Source organism: Balaenoptera physalus, assembly GCF_965194825.1.
Source record: "Balaenoptera physalus genome assembly, chromosome: 10".
NCBI lineage: Eukaryota > Metazoa > Chordata > Mammalia > Artiodactyla > Balaenopteridae > Balaenoptera > Balaenoptera physalus.
The window spans coordinates 51,652,642-51,668,992 of NC_138889.1; the positions used below are offsets into that span (position 1 = coordinate 51,652,642).

At 37.4% G+C, this 16,351-nt stretch overlaps 1 protein-coding gene across 19 annotated transcripts in view; it reads left to right on the forward strand.

Moving 5' to 3' along the window:
- Window positions 1–16,351, forward strand: part of DLG2 (discs large MAGUK scaffold protein 2) — a 2,066,111-nt gene that overhangs the window by 1,433,912 nt on the left and 615,848 nt on the right. For all 19 annotated transcript variants that reach the window (XM_082410132.1, XM_082410117.1, XM_082410128.1 and 16 more), the window contains one exon: window positions 2,957–3,081. In XM_082410132.1, the coding sequence (XP_082266258.1) occupies window positions 2,957–3,081 (125 nt within the window). The remainder of the gene's footprint in view (window positions 1–2,956; window positions 3,082–16,351) is intronic.

The window sequence follows — 16,351 nt, forward strand, 5'->3', positions numbered from 1 at the left end:
TCCTCCCTCCCTTGCAAAGCAGCCTATTCCCAATTTGAACAGCTCTTGTCTCATCATTCATCCTTCAGCTAAGCCACAATTTGAATTTCTGGGCTTTCCATTTTTATTCTTGGAGCCACACAGAACACAATGGCTTCTACTTCTGTATTATATTCCTTAACACATTGTGGACTTTTATTGTGTCCTTTCTGAGTCTTCCCTTTAGAACTTGAATATTCTCAATAAATTGGTCTGTTCACTCATTCATCAAATATTTAATGAACAATACTATGTGCCACACAAGGCACCAAGAAACAAAGATGAATACTGTATAGTTCCTGCCTACTATAAAGTCAGTTTGAAGGAAGGATAGACTCATAAATATATAATGTCAAAATAACACAGTATATGACATAGCTAAGCAGAGAAATTTACAAAAACTCAAAAGAGGAGTGACTTACCCAATGAAGAGGAGTTGTGGTGGGCATTTAATATTTCCTGGAGCAGATGCCATCTAAAACATCAAGGGGGAGGTGGGAGATTTCTTGTAGAGAATGCAGCATGAGTAAAGGCCAAGAGATGAGCTATCGTGTGTACTGTGCAGGAAAAGAGACAGCAGTTCAGTTCAGTGTTCCTGGGGGCTCAAGTATGAAGCTAGAAATAAAGGAGAAAGGGTTAAGAGCTAGATCATGAACATTTTTCTCAAATGACAAAATATTCAGTGCCCTCTCCAAAAAATTTGATATTATCAGGAGAAATCATTGGAATATCTCCCAATCTCTGCTTGCCTCCTTCCCTACCCCTATTAATGAAGAAATTGTTATCCCTGAGGTGTCAGCTCTGGTAAGACCAATATACTCTAGTTGATGTTTTTGGAGCTAACCCAAATTACATTGAAAATACTCATCTTCCCATCATTTCCTTCTAAAACCCAAGATCTTATTCTGTAAGTTTCTACTGCCTCATAAGTCACCTAAATACTGTCTTGGTGGCTATAGACCTGACAGTGTAGTTGAGGTTATACAGTGAAAATGTACTGATCACCAAACACCAAACTATCACTGTCTTTTCTGCTCTGCCTTGAATTCCATGAAGGCAGAAATCACCTGGTCTTAATCCCTAAAGCCTGAGCTTCAAGACAGTCACGTAGAAGATATTCATATAACACCAATGCAGTCATCTGGTGTCAATAGGTAATTAAAACCAAAAATGGATTCACATACATTCTGCTCTGAAGAACCTCATGATCAAGGCACATCTCATCCAATTTTCCTTCTTGCTTTCTTCATTCTAGCCTCATCGTCTGTTACTTGGACCTGGCATACCCTTTCTTACTTCAGGGATTTTACATATGTTCTTCCCTCTGCCTGGAACATTCTGTCCTCCTCTCCAACTCCCACCCTGACCCACTTAAAAGTAACTAAGTGCTCTTCACCTTCAGGAAAAGTCCCTATGTGTGGCTTTCCTGTTAGCCACTCTTGCACTCTGCACTTGCCTTTCGTATGCCTCATAAACTGAAAGATTCACTGCTGTAGCTCCAGGGCTTAGTCCAGTGCCAGGCACAAAGCTGGTGTTTAATAAATATTAAATAAATTCATTATTTGACTACTGCTAAGTAATATCTCTGTTCAAAGAACACTGGAATTTTTCAAAGAAAACAGAATTAGAGAGAAGTCAGAAGTACAAAGACAAGATTTTAGTGGCTGTGGTTGAATTATTAACTTCAATCTTTCGACGTATAATTGTGAAAACAACCCTCTGAAATTCAGTTTTATTAATTCAGTCAATAAAAATTGCTAAGCATTACCTTGACATTTGCAGTGATAGTATAACTGTCAAGTTATACTTGATCTTATCTTAACATTGAACTTTTCTGACTGAGTGCCCTAATTAATTTTTCTGGATTAACTACTGAATTCTTATTCCTCATCTCTTTTTACCCAAGAGCAAAATTTAATCAAGTGATCATAAATTTAGTAAGCTATATTTGTTGTAAGAGTATATAGAGAAATTAAATATCCAGTGACAAGGGACTGGTTAAATAAATGACCTGGGTGAAATATTATTTAGTCATTTAAATGGATAATTATAAAGATTATCTAGCTGTATGGAAATGGCTTAAAATATAATGTGAATTAGAAAAAAAATAGAATATAGTATGGAAACATAATGTAACCATGGAGATGGAAATTTAAAAAGCATATGAAAATAAAAAATAAGACTGTGAATTTGGGAGAGATGTTTAATTACGTATTACATACAAATTTTAGAGGGCTATATGTACATTGGATGTCAATTACTATAGTCTACAGGAGTAAGTATGAAAGCTATATTAGAGTATAAACTATTCAAATTTACATGCTGCAACAACAATGCATTCCTTGTCTGTATCTACAGCAAATTAAAGCCTGTTTATTACTGAAAAGTGTCTCACATTTGCTATGACTCTAGAAGAGGTCCCTGCCTTCTGAAGTCAAAGTTCCTTATTAACAGGAAAACACGTTTCTTTGCTGGATAGATAGTATTAGAGCAACAGTACCAGAAATAGCAGAATGAAAACACCTAAATTTCACTACTCTATCAAATCAAATGTTCTTCATGTGACTCATTTCCTTCCATTCTTTTTCGTACGTGTGTATAATTTTTACAATGGACACTAATGATTTTTTACATTTTCTCATATTACACAGTATGGAAGCTTTTATTTCCTACTTCATAATGATCGTTTTAATTGCGAATAAAGGAAACATTTCTTAGAAGCAAAAATATAAGGCCCTTGAATTCTTGCAATGCAGGGACAAACCTGAGTGTTGTTCCTGACCTTCCTTTGTCTGCTGACAGTGTACTTTATAGCTTTGCATACAAGGCTGTTATCACCTGATTTCCATTTGAGTAGTAAGATGATAACGCAGAGTGCAAGGGGAACTAGGTTTAGGTGACAGCCACAACCCTTAATGTCTGCTTATTGTTTCTGCAGGGGAATTCTGGTCTGGGATTCAGTATTGCTGGAGGGACAGATAATCCCCACATTGGAGATGACCCTGGCATATTTATTACGAAGATTATACCTGGAGGTGCTGCAGCAGAGGATGGCAGACTCAGGTAAAGATCTGAAATGTTAGAATTATTTGGAAAGTAAATCTGCCACATCAATGAGACGTACTTGTGCCTTTGGAGAGTAATAATTCTCCAAAAGTTCTGTACTTGAAAGAGAAGACTGTCAAAGCAAGCTTTCTGTAATGACTTTCCAGATCTCTTATTACTTATTGAATTTCAGCTAGTATTTAATTTGTGTTTGTTGATGGCTACCACATTCAACATTGAGCCAGGCAGAGTGAGGAAGTGATACAGATGTATCTTTTGTTCCATGAGGCCTTCAGTCCGATTGGAAAGAAGAATACTATGAGCTGATGAGCAAATAATAATATGTGTAGAAAACAATATATTGTAACTATTGTAGTATTAGCAAAGAAATTCCAGGTTATGCACCTTGTGTGTGTTCATGGATTTGGCAACCACTTATAAGGGCTTTCTGTAGGAGTTTGGATGGAAAGAGTCTGAAAAGCTATTCTGTAAGAAGATTCCAGTCTGAGTCTTAAAAAAATAATTTATTAACCCCACAAACCTGAATGAGAACACAGAGGGAGAAGAAGCAAGTGGTCCCAGGAAAGAAGGAAATCTTGTGTCTTGGATGAAAAACACCAGGTGAGGTTCTGTAGCTGGAGTGGAGCCAGATCTTGCTCAGGATAGAATAGTGGTGGCTTGAGCCAGGGACCCTCTCTTTAAAGAACTAAAGATTATTTGGCAAAGTAAGAGTCACACACATGGGCCTCTTGGTAAATAATATAAAATTCTATCAGAGGTCAAAACACTAGCTAGGGACTTCCCTGGTGGCGCAGTGGTTAAGAAACTGCCTGCCAACACAGGGGACACAGGTTTGAGCCCTCAACCGGGAAGATCCCACGTGCCGCGGAGCAACTAAGCCCGTGCGCCACAACTACTGAGCCTGTGCTCTAGAGCCCGTGAACCACAACTACTGAGCCCGTGTGCCACAACTACTGAAGCCCGCACACCTAGAGTCCGTGCTCCACAACAAGGGAAGCCACCACAATGAGAAGTCCGTGCACCGCAATGAAGAGTGGCCCCCACTTGCCGCAACTAGAGAAAGCCTGCACGCAGCAACGAAGACCCAACGCAGTCATAAATAAATAAATAAATAAATAAATAAATAAAACACTAGCTAAAGGAATTGTAGATTGAACAATTAGGAGAGATTTCCTTGGGGAGAAAAACATGTCCCAATGTTATTTTAGCACCTCTGCTAGATTGTAAATCTCCTCAGGCCAAGCAGTTATATTATAGATGTGAATCCATAAATTCTTAATGAATGAGAGAGTTTTTGAATGAATGAATGAATGAATGAGTGAATAAAATGAGAAGAGAAAGGAGAGTAAATTATTGAGTGGGGAGAGAGCGTAGCACAGGCCAAGGCCTGTAGGTAAGAATGGTTTTAGCTTGCATGAAGCCACACTGAAAACTGTGACCTAAGTGGCAGAAATGTAAGCTTTGTAGCCCTTCCTCAGTCTGCTTTTTTAAGCATAGAGAAGCTAGCTTACTGGTTTTTTATAAAGCAGCCAAGGACACTTTTTCCCTATCCAACTGTTCTGATGCAGTGATTACTTTTGACAGCTGCATCTTTGCAGCTTGTGGAGGAAAATCACGCTTTTTTTTCAGGTACATCGGCGTCCCCTATCAACAAGAAAAGACATGAGTGACGCTCCCACAGGAAACACATGCTTTTTGAATAGAATTTTCAGGCTGAATTGACTAAATTAATTTCTGGCTGAGGGAACGTCCATGCTGCAGAGTGAGAGATTAGAACTAGATGCTTTGTAATTCTAGGACTCATGGTGGGGATAGTGATTGCTAATACCGGACCCTGGAGAAGCTCCATTTTAAAAGTTTAGGAATAAAGTTGTTAAAGGAAACTTCAGAAAAGTGGGCCACAATCATTATTTCATATCACTCTTTACCTAGAAGTAGGGGAACTTTCGCCTCAGCCAAACTTATCTGAAGCCCTAAGCTTCAGATAAAATAAACTTCATGTTCCGTGCTTATTCTACAATTAAGAATGAAAAATGGCATCTCTTAGAGTACCACCACTCTTTGCTCACGCCTACGGAGATAAAAGGAAGTTCTGCTGTGTTGGGAGCGTCATTCAATATTCTATACACTTACCACAGCCATATGAGGCAGGTACAGTTATTATGGCCATAATAATATGGACTCAGGAAATTAAGAATTAAATATTTTAAGAAGATCACCAATCTAACTTTGAATACATTCCGAAATCAAGTCCTGTATATCGCTTAAGTACTCTCTAAACTCTAATTCAATAGTAGAATCCCCTACCTCATGTGGTCCTGGCCTAAAAATTCCCAAAGATAAAGTTTTTCACAACGGTAATGCGCAACTCTGAACAGTTACAAAGTTTGCTATTTTTCTGCTGAGCCACAGTTGTTTTTATTATGAACTCTACCCACTGGTCTTCGTTCTGGCTTCCTGGAGCCAGGGCCGTGGCCTATGACTGTGTATGTGAATTTTGCCTGGTGAGGTTGTGCAGTGAATGACCTGAAAAGCTCTGAACAATGGCCCTAACAGGAGCAACCCTATATACCAACTCCCCAATCCGCATCACAGCCTTGTGCCTGTGTGAAGACAGCTCTGGTGTGTGTCTCCAGTTCTTTGTGATAGGTCCTTGCTACTACCACTGAGACTGTTTCCCACCTTACTCCTTCCTGCCATGAATTTGAATGGTTTGGGGACATCTAAGAGTTCAAGAATAACACTCAGCTGAAAATCTGGCAGCGTGACATTAAGATAGATTTCAGAATTTAGCAATTTATCTGGTTCAAAGCCTACATTTTACAGATGGGAAAGCTGAGGCTCAGTCGAGTGATTTATCCTGAGGCATAAATCATTTGGGGGGTCTGTTTTAACTAGACTCCAAATGTCTTTTTTTTTAACTTTTTTTTTTATACTGGAGTATAGTTGATTAACAGTGCTGTGATAGTTTCAGGTGGACCTCAAAGTGATTCAGTTATACATATACATGTATCTATTCTTTTTCAAATTCTTTTCCCATTTAGGTTGTTACAAAATATTGAGCAGAGTTCCCTGTGCCATACAGTAGGTCCTTGTTGGTTATCCATTTTAAACATAGCAGTGTGTACATGTCAATCCCAAACTCCCTAAATATCCGTTCCCCTGACCCTTCCCCCCTGGTAACCATAAGTTCGTTCTCTATGTCTGAGTCTGTTTCTGTTTTGTAAATAAGTTCATTTTATCATTTCTTTTTAGATTCCACGTATAAGTGATATCATACAGTACCATACGATATTTCTCTTTCTCTGTCTGACTTGCTTCACTCAGTTTGACAATCTCCAGGTCCATCCATGTTGATGCAAGCATTATTTCATTCTTTTTAGTGTCTGAGTAATATTCCATTGTATATGCGTGCCACATCTTCTTTATCCATTCTTCTGTCAATGGACATTTAGGTTGCTTCCATGTCTTGGCTATTGTAAACAGTGCTGCAATGAACATTGGGGTGCATGTATCCTTTTGGACCCCTAGACTCCCAATGTCTTGACTCAAGTAATTAATGATCTAAGGTAGTGTTAAGTGGCAGTAACACCTAAGCCCATCTAAGAAGTCTTTTCTCAGTGTAACAGGAACACTCTTTGAAGCTGGACTAACAATGTGTGAGGAGTACTTTCTATCTCACCATTAGTCCTTGTGAACATGGAATCAGCAAATAACAAAGAACTCTGGAAAGATGTAGGTTCTGATGCCTGTGTACTAACATAGTTGATTTTGGAAAGATTAAACTCTTTTGGTTGCTCTTTTCTCATCTATAAAGTGATGACAATTATACCTGTTCGGAGGATTCAGTGAGATAATCTAAGTCCCTAGATATGCCAAGCATATAGTACATGCTCAGTAAATTTTAGTAATGTTTCCCCCTTTTCCTTACCAGCCCTCTCTACCTCTCAGTGGTCTTTCCTCTCCTATTGCTTCCATTCCTTCTTCTTTTTCTCTCCTCTCATCCCTGCCACCTTTCTTTCAGTTCCTGTTCATCCTTTACGGCCTTCCCTAAGCTTCCTGTTCCTATCTTTTCACATGCCCTTTTCTCTTGATCATAACATGAAATTAAAACCCATTTAGAATCAGGTATGGTACTAAAAAAGGTTCTGTGTGTCTATTCTCAAGTTTACAATACAGTCAACTGAATCTGCTATGTTTCCCTTACTTAAAAACTAAGCCCACAAACTAAACATAGTTTTGTTTTGGTTTTTTTTAACTTGACAAATTCTTTGGTGCTGTGAGTTGGGAACTTGTAAACATTTTTCTGGTGTATCGTTCACATTATAAATTATATTTTTGACAGGTAAATCATACTAAAGTTGAAAGAGAAGCTGAGGCCCAGAAAAGTGAGGTGTTGGGTCTGCTCCAAGGAGAGTAGTAATCTGGACTTTTCAGTGGATATATAATAATCAAGTCAATAATAATAATAGCAAGGATAACATAGTACTTCAGTGTGCCAAGTACTTTTCTGACACATTCACTCATTTAAAGTGTATAACAACTTGACGAGACCTATACTTTTATTATTCCCTCTTTTCAGGTAAGAAAATCAAGGAACTGAGATAAGAGGTTAAGTAACTTAGCAAGATTGTACGGCTAGTAAATGTTAGAGCCAGACTTTGAACATAGGCAGTCTGCGTCTAATGTCCATGTATTTATGTTCTAAGTTATACTGCAGGGGGAAGAAGAATGACATTTAAAAGACACACTGTGGTAAGCAGTATTCTAAAAATGCCACTCCTTATGATTCCACACCCTAATCCATAGAACCTGGGACTTTGATAAACTCTCACTCCTGTGATTTTGTTACATTGCATGGCATAGTTGACCTAAGATAGGGAGAATATTCAGGTGAGCCTGATCTAATCACATGAGCCCTAAAAGTAGAGAGCTTTCTCTGGCTGGTGGCAGAAGAGGAAGTCAAAGAGATTCAAAATCTGTGAAGTACTCGGCACTGTTCCTGGTTTGAAGATGGCGGAGGCCGTGTGAGAAAGTACAAGGTTGGCCTCTAGGAGCACACAGAGGCCTCCGGCTGATAGCTAACGAGGAAGCAGGGGCCTCCATCTCACAACTGCAAGGACCTGTGTCTTACCACAACCTTATAAGCTGGGAAGAAGACCTACAGCTCCAGATGAGAATGTAGTCAGTTGACACCTGGATTTCAGCCTTGTGAGAACCTGAGCAGAGATTCCAGCCACGCTGTGTCAGACTTCTGACTTATACAGACAGTGAGCTAACAAACAGGTCTTGTTTTAAGCTGCTAAATCTGTGGTAATTTTGTAAAGAGCAACAAAACATTAATATCTACATTATTCGAGGAGTTCTGAGTTCATTATGAAAAGTCTTCCTGTATGTGCTCCATCACACCCAATATAAAGCAAGTGTGTAGGTTTAAGACACAGATAAGGTGAGAGGTGACTTTCTCCTTAATTAGATCAGACTCCAAACTGAACTCAAGTCCCAGTGGTTGCCCCAGAAGAGAGATATAGGAGAAAGAACATACTATTTGGAGTAGAGGACCTGGGTTTCAAGTGTTCCTTTCTAGCTAAGTGACCTTGGACCTCTTTTTAAGCTCTCTGTGCTCCAGTTCCCTTACTGGTAAATTGTAAGTAAGAGCATATATACCACGAAGCTGTATGCATTGCTTTAAACTGCAACTGCTGTGGTAACTTGTCAGGGAGCAATAAAAAGCTAATATGGACTCTATGGCATTTTGGACCCTAATATTCACTTAGGCTGAGGTGCAGACTGGCTTGTCTCTGCCAGCACTACCTCACTCTGATCTTCAGAAACACTGATCAGGCCTCATGGCTGGGCTCAGACCCTTCACACACCTGGAGGCAAGATGTGAAAAGCAATCAGAAACAAGGGGTGGATCAAGGTCAGAAATAGGGAAGAAACCAGTCCCCCAAGGTGAGGGACAGCAGATACAGAGATTAGCTGAAATACACTGTTACAACTGATGGCTGGGGATGTTGGTCTGGGCTGGAGGGAGGGTGAGAGCCAGAAGCTATAAGGAAAATGTGAGATGAAGGCTAAGTTAAAAGGCAAGACAAGAGAGCATATGAGGGTTTAAATGAATTCCTTTGGATAGTGATCCTTTTCCTGTGCAACCTCTTTTTCTTGTGTATATATTTTTATAGATATGATAATTGTCCTTTGTGGAATATGTATAAAATTCAGAAAAGTAGATAAAAACTAAACAAAACACAACGCATTCATGTTTACAATAAATAGAGTCAATAAGTATTAACATTTTTGTACACTTATTTCTGGTAATTTTTTTGCTATTTTACTTATTTTTATTTAGTTTAGATCACACTCTATATAATATTTAGCATTTGTTTAATTTCACATAACTTTATTTCATAAACCTTTCCCCATATCATTTTTTAAAAAGCCTTGTACATATTTTAATTGCTGTTTAATAATACATTTACTGTTTACATTGTTAGGAGTTTAGGTTGTTTTCAGTTTCTCCACAATTTAAATAACTGACAATCTTTTGGAAGACATTGCTGACTCTGTTTCTCATAAATTCCTTAGGATATATTTCTAGCAGTAGAATTTCTGCACCAAAAGGTATGAACATTCTAAAGAATTTTGATACATATTGCTATATTTCCTTCCAGAAGGACTGTACCAAATTTTACTTCTACCACTGATGTTAGAGAGGGACTATTTTACAATATGTCATCAACATTTCATGTGCTTGAATGTGTATGATTTTAGGCTGTTTACCAAGGCAAACAATGGTATATTTCCTTGCTTTGCTTTGCATTTATTTGATTAACAAAAAGATTGAACTTTTTAAAAAATGTAACAAGCCATTTGTATTATTTCTTCTAGAAGTTGTCACTAAAATTTTATAACATTACCTATCTTTAAAGTTAGAACATTTTTGAAAGAACATTAGGTTTTCTTCCAGAGCAAAGTAGATATCTGTCCATGCTTTGAAGAATGGTTTTTATTTCAACTTTTGTATCTGAACCATAAGAATGCCGTCTGTGTGGCTTCAAGTCTCAGGATTGCTGAGGACCAATATTGATCTGTCATCCTGGGGAAGAGCTATCACATGACAGCCTCTGCTTGGCAAAGCAGCAATGACATTTTACACAACAGTGCATTTATTAAACCCATCCACAGCACAAAAGCAGCATGTAGTGGCAGGCAGAAGAGATGGCTACTTGCCAATATCCTGACAAGTGACACAATTTAATCTCTTAGCCCTCAGCACAATCATTTCTACTCCCAGACAAGATGGAAAAAAAAACCAAAAAACAAGTTTTCTTTAAATTCATTGCTTCATTTGTTCCTTCTATGTCTGTTTACAAGTAACATTGGCTTCGTCCTTATAAAAGCCATATATGTTGATTTCAGATAAGAATGCTATTGTTCATACTGAGGCTTGACTATACCGACTGAAGTCGAGAGGTAAAGGACCAATGTTTCAAGAACACAACCTCTGTGTATAAATTATAACATCATCCTTTGGCTGTCATACGGCAATTCATCCTTTTGATTTTTCATTAATTATACCCATTAACTCACTAGTAATTTTTAAATAATAACATGAGGAAATGAGAGGCAAAGGGGAAGAACAGAGGGAGAAAAAGGAAAAGGAAGAAGAAGAAGAAGAAACACTGGTGATCATCAGGAGATGAAGACATCACATAACTTAGAAATGGAGAAGGCAAACCTAAATTAAAATTTTTTCTGTGCCGATGAGAAGCACTAAGCAGAGGAAAGGGAGCAACTTTCAAGCATCACAGTCTGAAACTTACTCCCAAGACTCACTTTCAGACTGTTTAAGGAAATAAAAGATTTCCAGTAAGTGAAACAGCATAAGAGATTGCTAACTCCATAGAATACCTCTCCACATTGAACTTGCATTAGTTTGGATGGTGGGAAACAAAAACCTTGAGTTACCAAGTCCAACATGTCAACTTCCACCAAATGTGTGACTCTTGCACCAAATGACTACAATAATGCTAAATTTTTCATTCAAAGACAAAGACTCTCAGTGTCTTCAGAGCCGTGTGAACTTTTCTTTGATTATCGTTTTGAGGCAAAAGCAGCACATAAGCCCAACCATTGCCCTGAACAAAAAGATTTTCATGAGAAGGGAGATTTCATTATCCAGTGCAAATTACACCAGCACTCTCCTTAGAAAAAAAGTATGATTGGGATCTCAGTTGACTCAGATTATTTCCTTCCATCTCTGCCCACAGAATGAAAAGGAGTAAGAAGGAACAGTCCTCTGTCCTTTGATTTCCTCTATCAATATTATCAGCCCAAAAAAAAGGAAAAAAAATTATCAGCCCTAAATATGCTGACAACCTATTTAGACAAGAAAAAAAACAATTAGCAAGTAGTTCCATAGTGACAGGTAATAACAAGTCCTCAACAATTTAGAACTACACAGGAAAATTTCTAAACAAGAAGAATAATTTCAGCTACATATCTGGTAGCATGCCAAGTATACAAGTGCAGTCTTTCACAGCTAGAAAGGCAAATCCAACAGTTTTCTGATTTTCGTCAACTGTTACGTAATCTAATAAAATAAATCTCTCTGTGGGTTAAATGAAATAGCTTTTTGCAAACATGCCCCCTCTTTTTTAACAAATTGTGCCAAGACTCCTGAATATCCACACTCAAAAGAATTAAGTTGGGCTTTACCTCATACCATACACAAAAATTAACTAAATATGAATCATAGACCTAAATGTAAGAGCTAAACTTATAAAACTCTTAGAAGAAAATATAGGAGTAATTCTTTATGACCGTGGATTAGGCAGTGCTTTCTTATCATAACATTAAAAGCAACAACAAAAACAAAAGCAGATAAATTAGACTTCATCAAAATTAAAAGCTTTTCTGCTTCAAAGGCCACCATTAAGGAAGTTAGAAAACAACCCACAGAATGGGAGAAAATATTTGCCATAATATATCTGATAAGGGACTTGTATTCAGAATATGTAAAGAACTTTTACAGCTCAACAATAAAAAGACAACCTAATTAAAAAATTGGCAAAGGACTTGCAGTTACTTCCTATTGATACTGTAACACATTGTAAAAAAACTTGGTGGCTTAAAAATCACAAATTTATTATCTTGTAGTTCTGGAGGTGAGAAATCCAAAATCAGACTCATTGAAATAAACTCAAGATGTTCATAGGGCAGCTCCAGAGAATCTATGGGACGACCCATTTCCTTGCCTTTTCCCAGCTTCTTGAGGCCACCTGAATTCCTTGACTCATAACCCTCTTCTCCATCTTCAAAGAGCATCAGTTCAACCTTTGCTTCTGTCAAATCTCTCCTCTGACTGTAACGCAACTGCCTCCTTCTTTAAATTCCTGTGATTATATTTAACTCATCCACATAATTTAGGATAATCTCCCTATCTCAAAATTCTTAATTTAACCACATCTGTAAAGTCTCTTTGGCTTATAATATAACATATTCACAGGTCAGAGATGAGGACTTGGACTTTTTAGAAGGACATTATTCAGCCTACCACATATTTGAATAAATATTTCTTTAAAGAAGATATAGAAATAGCCAGTAGCACATAAAAAGATGTTCAATATTATTTATCAGGGAACTGCAAATCGAAACTACAAAATGATACTACTTCACACCCAGTAGGATGGCTATAATCAAAAAGATAGATAATAACAAATGTTAGCCAGGATGTGGAGAAATCATCACCTGCCGTGCACTGCTGGTGAGAAGGTAAAATGGTGCAGCCACTTTGGAAAACAGTCCGGCAATTTCTCAAAAGTTAAAAGAGTTATTGCATGAACAACAATTCTGCTCCTAAGTATATACCCAAAGAGAATTGAAAACATGTGTTCATACAAAAAACTTGTACATGAACTTCATAGTAACATTATTTATAATAGCCATAAAGTAGAACCAATCCAAATGTCCATCAACAGATGAATGGTTAAATTGTGATATATTCATACAATGGAATATTATTCTGCCATGAAAAGGCATGAAGTTCTTATGCATGCTACATCATCGATAAACCTTGAAACAATAGTCTAAATGAAAGAAGCCAGATACAAAAGGCTACATATTGTACAATTTTATTTCTATGAGATTTCAGAATAGGGAAATCCATAGAGATAAAAAAGTAAATTTATGGTTGAAAGGGGCTGGTTTTCTTTTGGACACAGTGAAAGTGTTCTAAAATTAGATAGAGCTAATAATTGCACAAGTCTGTGAATATACTAAAAATCACTAAATTGTACACTTTGAAACGGCAAATTTTAAAGTACACGAATTATATCTCAATAAATCTGCTATAAAAAATATCCAGTCATTCTTTTCTTGCGTAAAAATCTGAGAATTTACAAATCTGAGAATTTACAAATCTGAGAATTTTTTTTCTAGTTTCAGAAAGCTCATGACTTCTTCATATTGCTGTCAAGTTATAGATTTAATTCATCTGAAGTTCCATCATGTAGGAAAGTTCTTGAATCTGTTCACCAAGTAGAGAATACCTTTGGTTTGGGCTCCATGCCTATATGGTCTAAGTAATCTTTAAAGTAGGCAAATATCATACAATGCTCCTATTTCCTAGATAAACTAGCAGATATTTGACCTTGTGTGCTAGCTGCTAAAGTATCAATAATTTACAAAAATGATCTGATAAGTAAAGTTTATATTTTCAAAAGCCAAAAACAAATCAGTGAAGCGCATTAAAATTTAGGAGAATTAATTCAGAGTTTTTCAAGTTCCAATTATCCAAATATACTTAAGGAAGAAAAGAACACATCGATTTTTCACAAAGGAACAAGGATTATTGAAACATAGATGTGGTGATTCATACCCCTTAAGATTGATTCCATGTGGCTCTAAATATTTTGATTTAATTCTAGTCCCTGCTTTGTGTATAGGGAGCAAGTTCTGACATTATTTGTAGGTCTAGACCCAAACTTCTAGCTCACACTGAAAGTTAACAAGATGCGCTGCTCTAGTGAAGGTAAGAGAGATACCTGAGCACCTCTGCCACTAACTAGCTCTGAGACCTTGAGAAGGTTCCACAGCCTTCTTAACCTTAACATCTTTCTCCATAAAATGAGTATAATAGAGGATCTTTGGGAATTTTCAGTTTCAAAATCAAATTTTGATCATTTATTTGACTTTCATTGACAGTCTGAGACATTCAGAATACTATTATCGTGGCCAGGAAATCAATCCTTTGTTTTGATTAAATCTGTAACTCTGAGAACATGCAATCTTCATCACATTCCTATAGCAAAGAGCTGATCGCAACTTTAAGTGCTGAGAAGGCATTTGTTATTATTTATTTCTAATAGTCTCCCAGAAGGAATGTTGTTATTCTAATATTCTAAAAGTGTATTTGATATTGATTTTAGCAAATAGCTCCTTGGGATCTTTACCAAAAACGAAATGGTTTGGGGGAAAGGAGGGAAAGACACGCAAATTATCTCCTGGTTTCTAGTTCAATGGTAATCCCAGTTATTTTCAAGAATGGTTTTTCTGAACAGTTATAAATTATGTCATTATTTAGAAAGGCCCAATAATGTGGTAAGCTTTGTGCAAGCATCATGTCATTGCAAATTGGCTTAACAGATGCCAAAATCATAAATGTGTTCTATATATATTAGAGCTACTTTCTATTCATTCTGTTTCTACGCAGCGGGTGTGGCCACAGCAAAATGGAGACTTACATACCATCTCCCATCTCCCGAGTGAGGTTTCTCTTCACACTGCCTAGTCCAAGCCAGGCAACCTTTGCTCACAAGATATCCCTCCACCCTCCCACATCCCCTTCCCACCCACCTCTGTACATTGCACTTTAGTTTCCTAGAGGAAGCTGAGACTGGAAAACCTGGTTAGAACTTAGAATTATTAGACCTCCCACCTCCCCCCCACCCCGCTTCCCTTCCTAGTTCCAGCTCCTCCCTGCACTGTGAGGGCCCTGGGGGCATGCCTGTGACACTCAAGGTTGCACATCCAAAAGCTTCATCCACATCCTCTGCCAATAGCTGTTCTTTTACCTCTTTTTTGAGCCTCTGGCTGTGCATAAAGCCTGCACCATCAACCCTTAGGAACTTGAACTTGGGAAAGAGGTCCATACAGCCACTAAAGTGGGCTGCAGTCAGGGAATTCCAGAATATGTCTGTTGTGGGAGAGGGGAGGTAGACCCCATATATTTGCCTCCCCTGGGCTTCGTAGATTCCTATGAAATGATCATTAGTGAACATTAAAGGTTAATTGGCAGGTACAATAAGGGAAATTACATTCATTGAGTTTTAGGGCCTAGTAAAAATAAAATGAACAGGGTATGTGTGTTATTGGTAGAGTTCTTGGCTTTTAGGATTTCTCATATTAAGTTTTGTCGCCTTCATCCCAATTTATAGAGAATAAGTCTTCCTTTGCCTTCGTGATAACTCATTTATTTGCTTTAGATGACTTATTTTCCTGACTACTATATCTGAAGGGAGGGAACATGGGAATCTCTAAGCCCCCTTAATATGCCACCATTCTGTGGGTCTGAAATCTCGTGTTATTTATTCTTTATTCTATTTCCTATGACATCCCTGTCCCTTACTAGCACTGTCCCTTACTCACAATAGACACTTGGAAAATACGAGCTGCCACCTATTAAGCTTACTTCCATAAGCTTATGGAGGCTCAAAGAGGTTAAGCTATAAGCAGCTGAGCCAAAATTCTAATCGAGTCTGTTTGATTCCAAAATCCATGTTCTTCCCACCATAGCACATGGCTGCAATTAACTGCAGATGAATAACTGAACGTATATTTAAGAATCTATAAACACAGATCCCTGCCAACATCCCATGTCATAGAGTTAAAAATTAAAAACACAAACACACCTAAGTGACACCCAAATTTTTGGTTCTTCAGGAAATGACTGACTGGCATGAATTGGAGGTCTAGGCAACTTTATACGAAAGGAAGATAATAAAGATCAAATAATATTGGTTTTGAAGATGATGTAGTTCTCTGATGAGAAAGTAATGCATGTTCATTATAGAAAATATGGGAAATATAGATATTTATAAAGTAAATTAGAATTGCTCACAATCACATCACCAAAATGATCTGTTTATTATGTTCCTTCATATTCAGTGTATGGTTTTATATAGTTGAACTCTTCATTCTACCTTTTTCATTTAATATCACAACACAGGCATTTTCTTACCTTAAAAAAGTACATTTTTCTTAC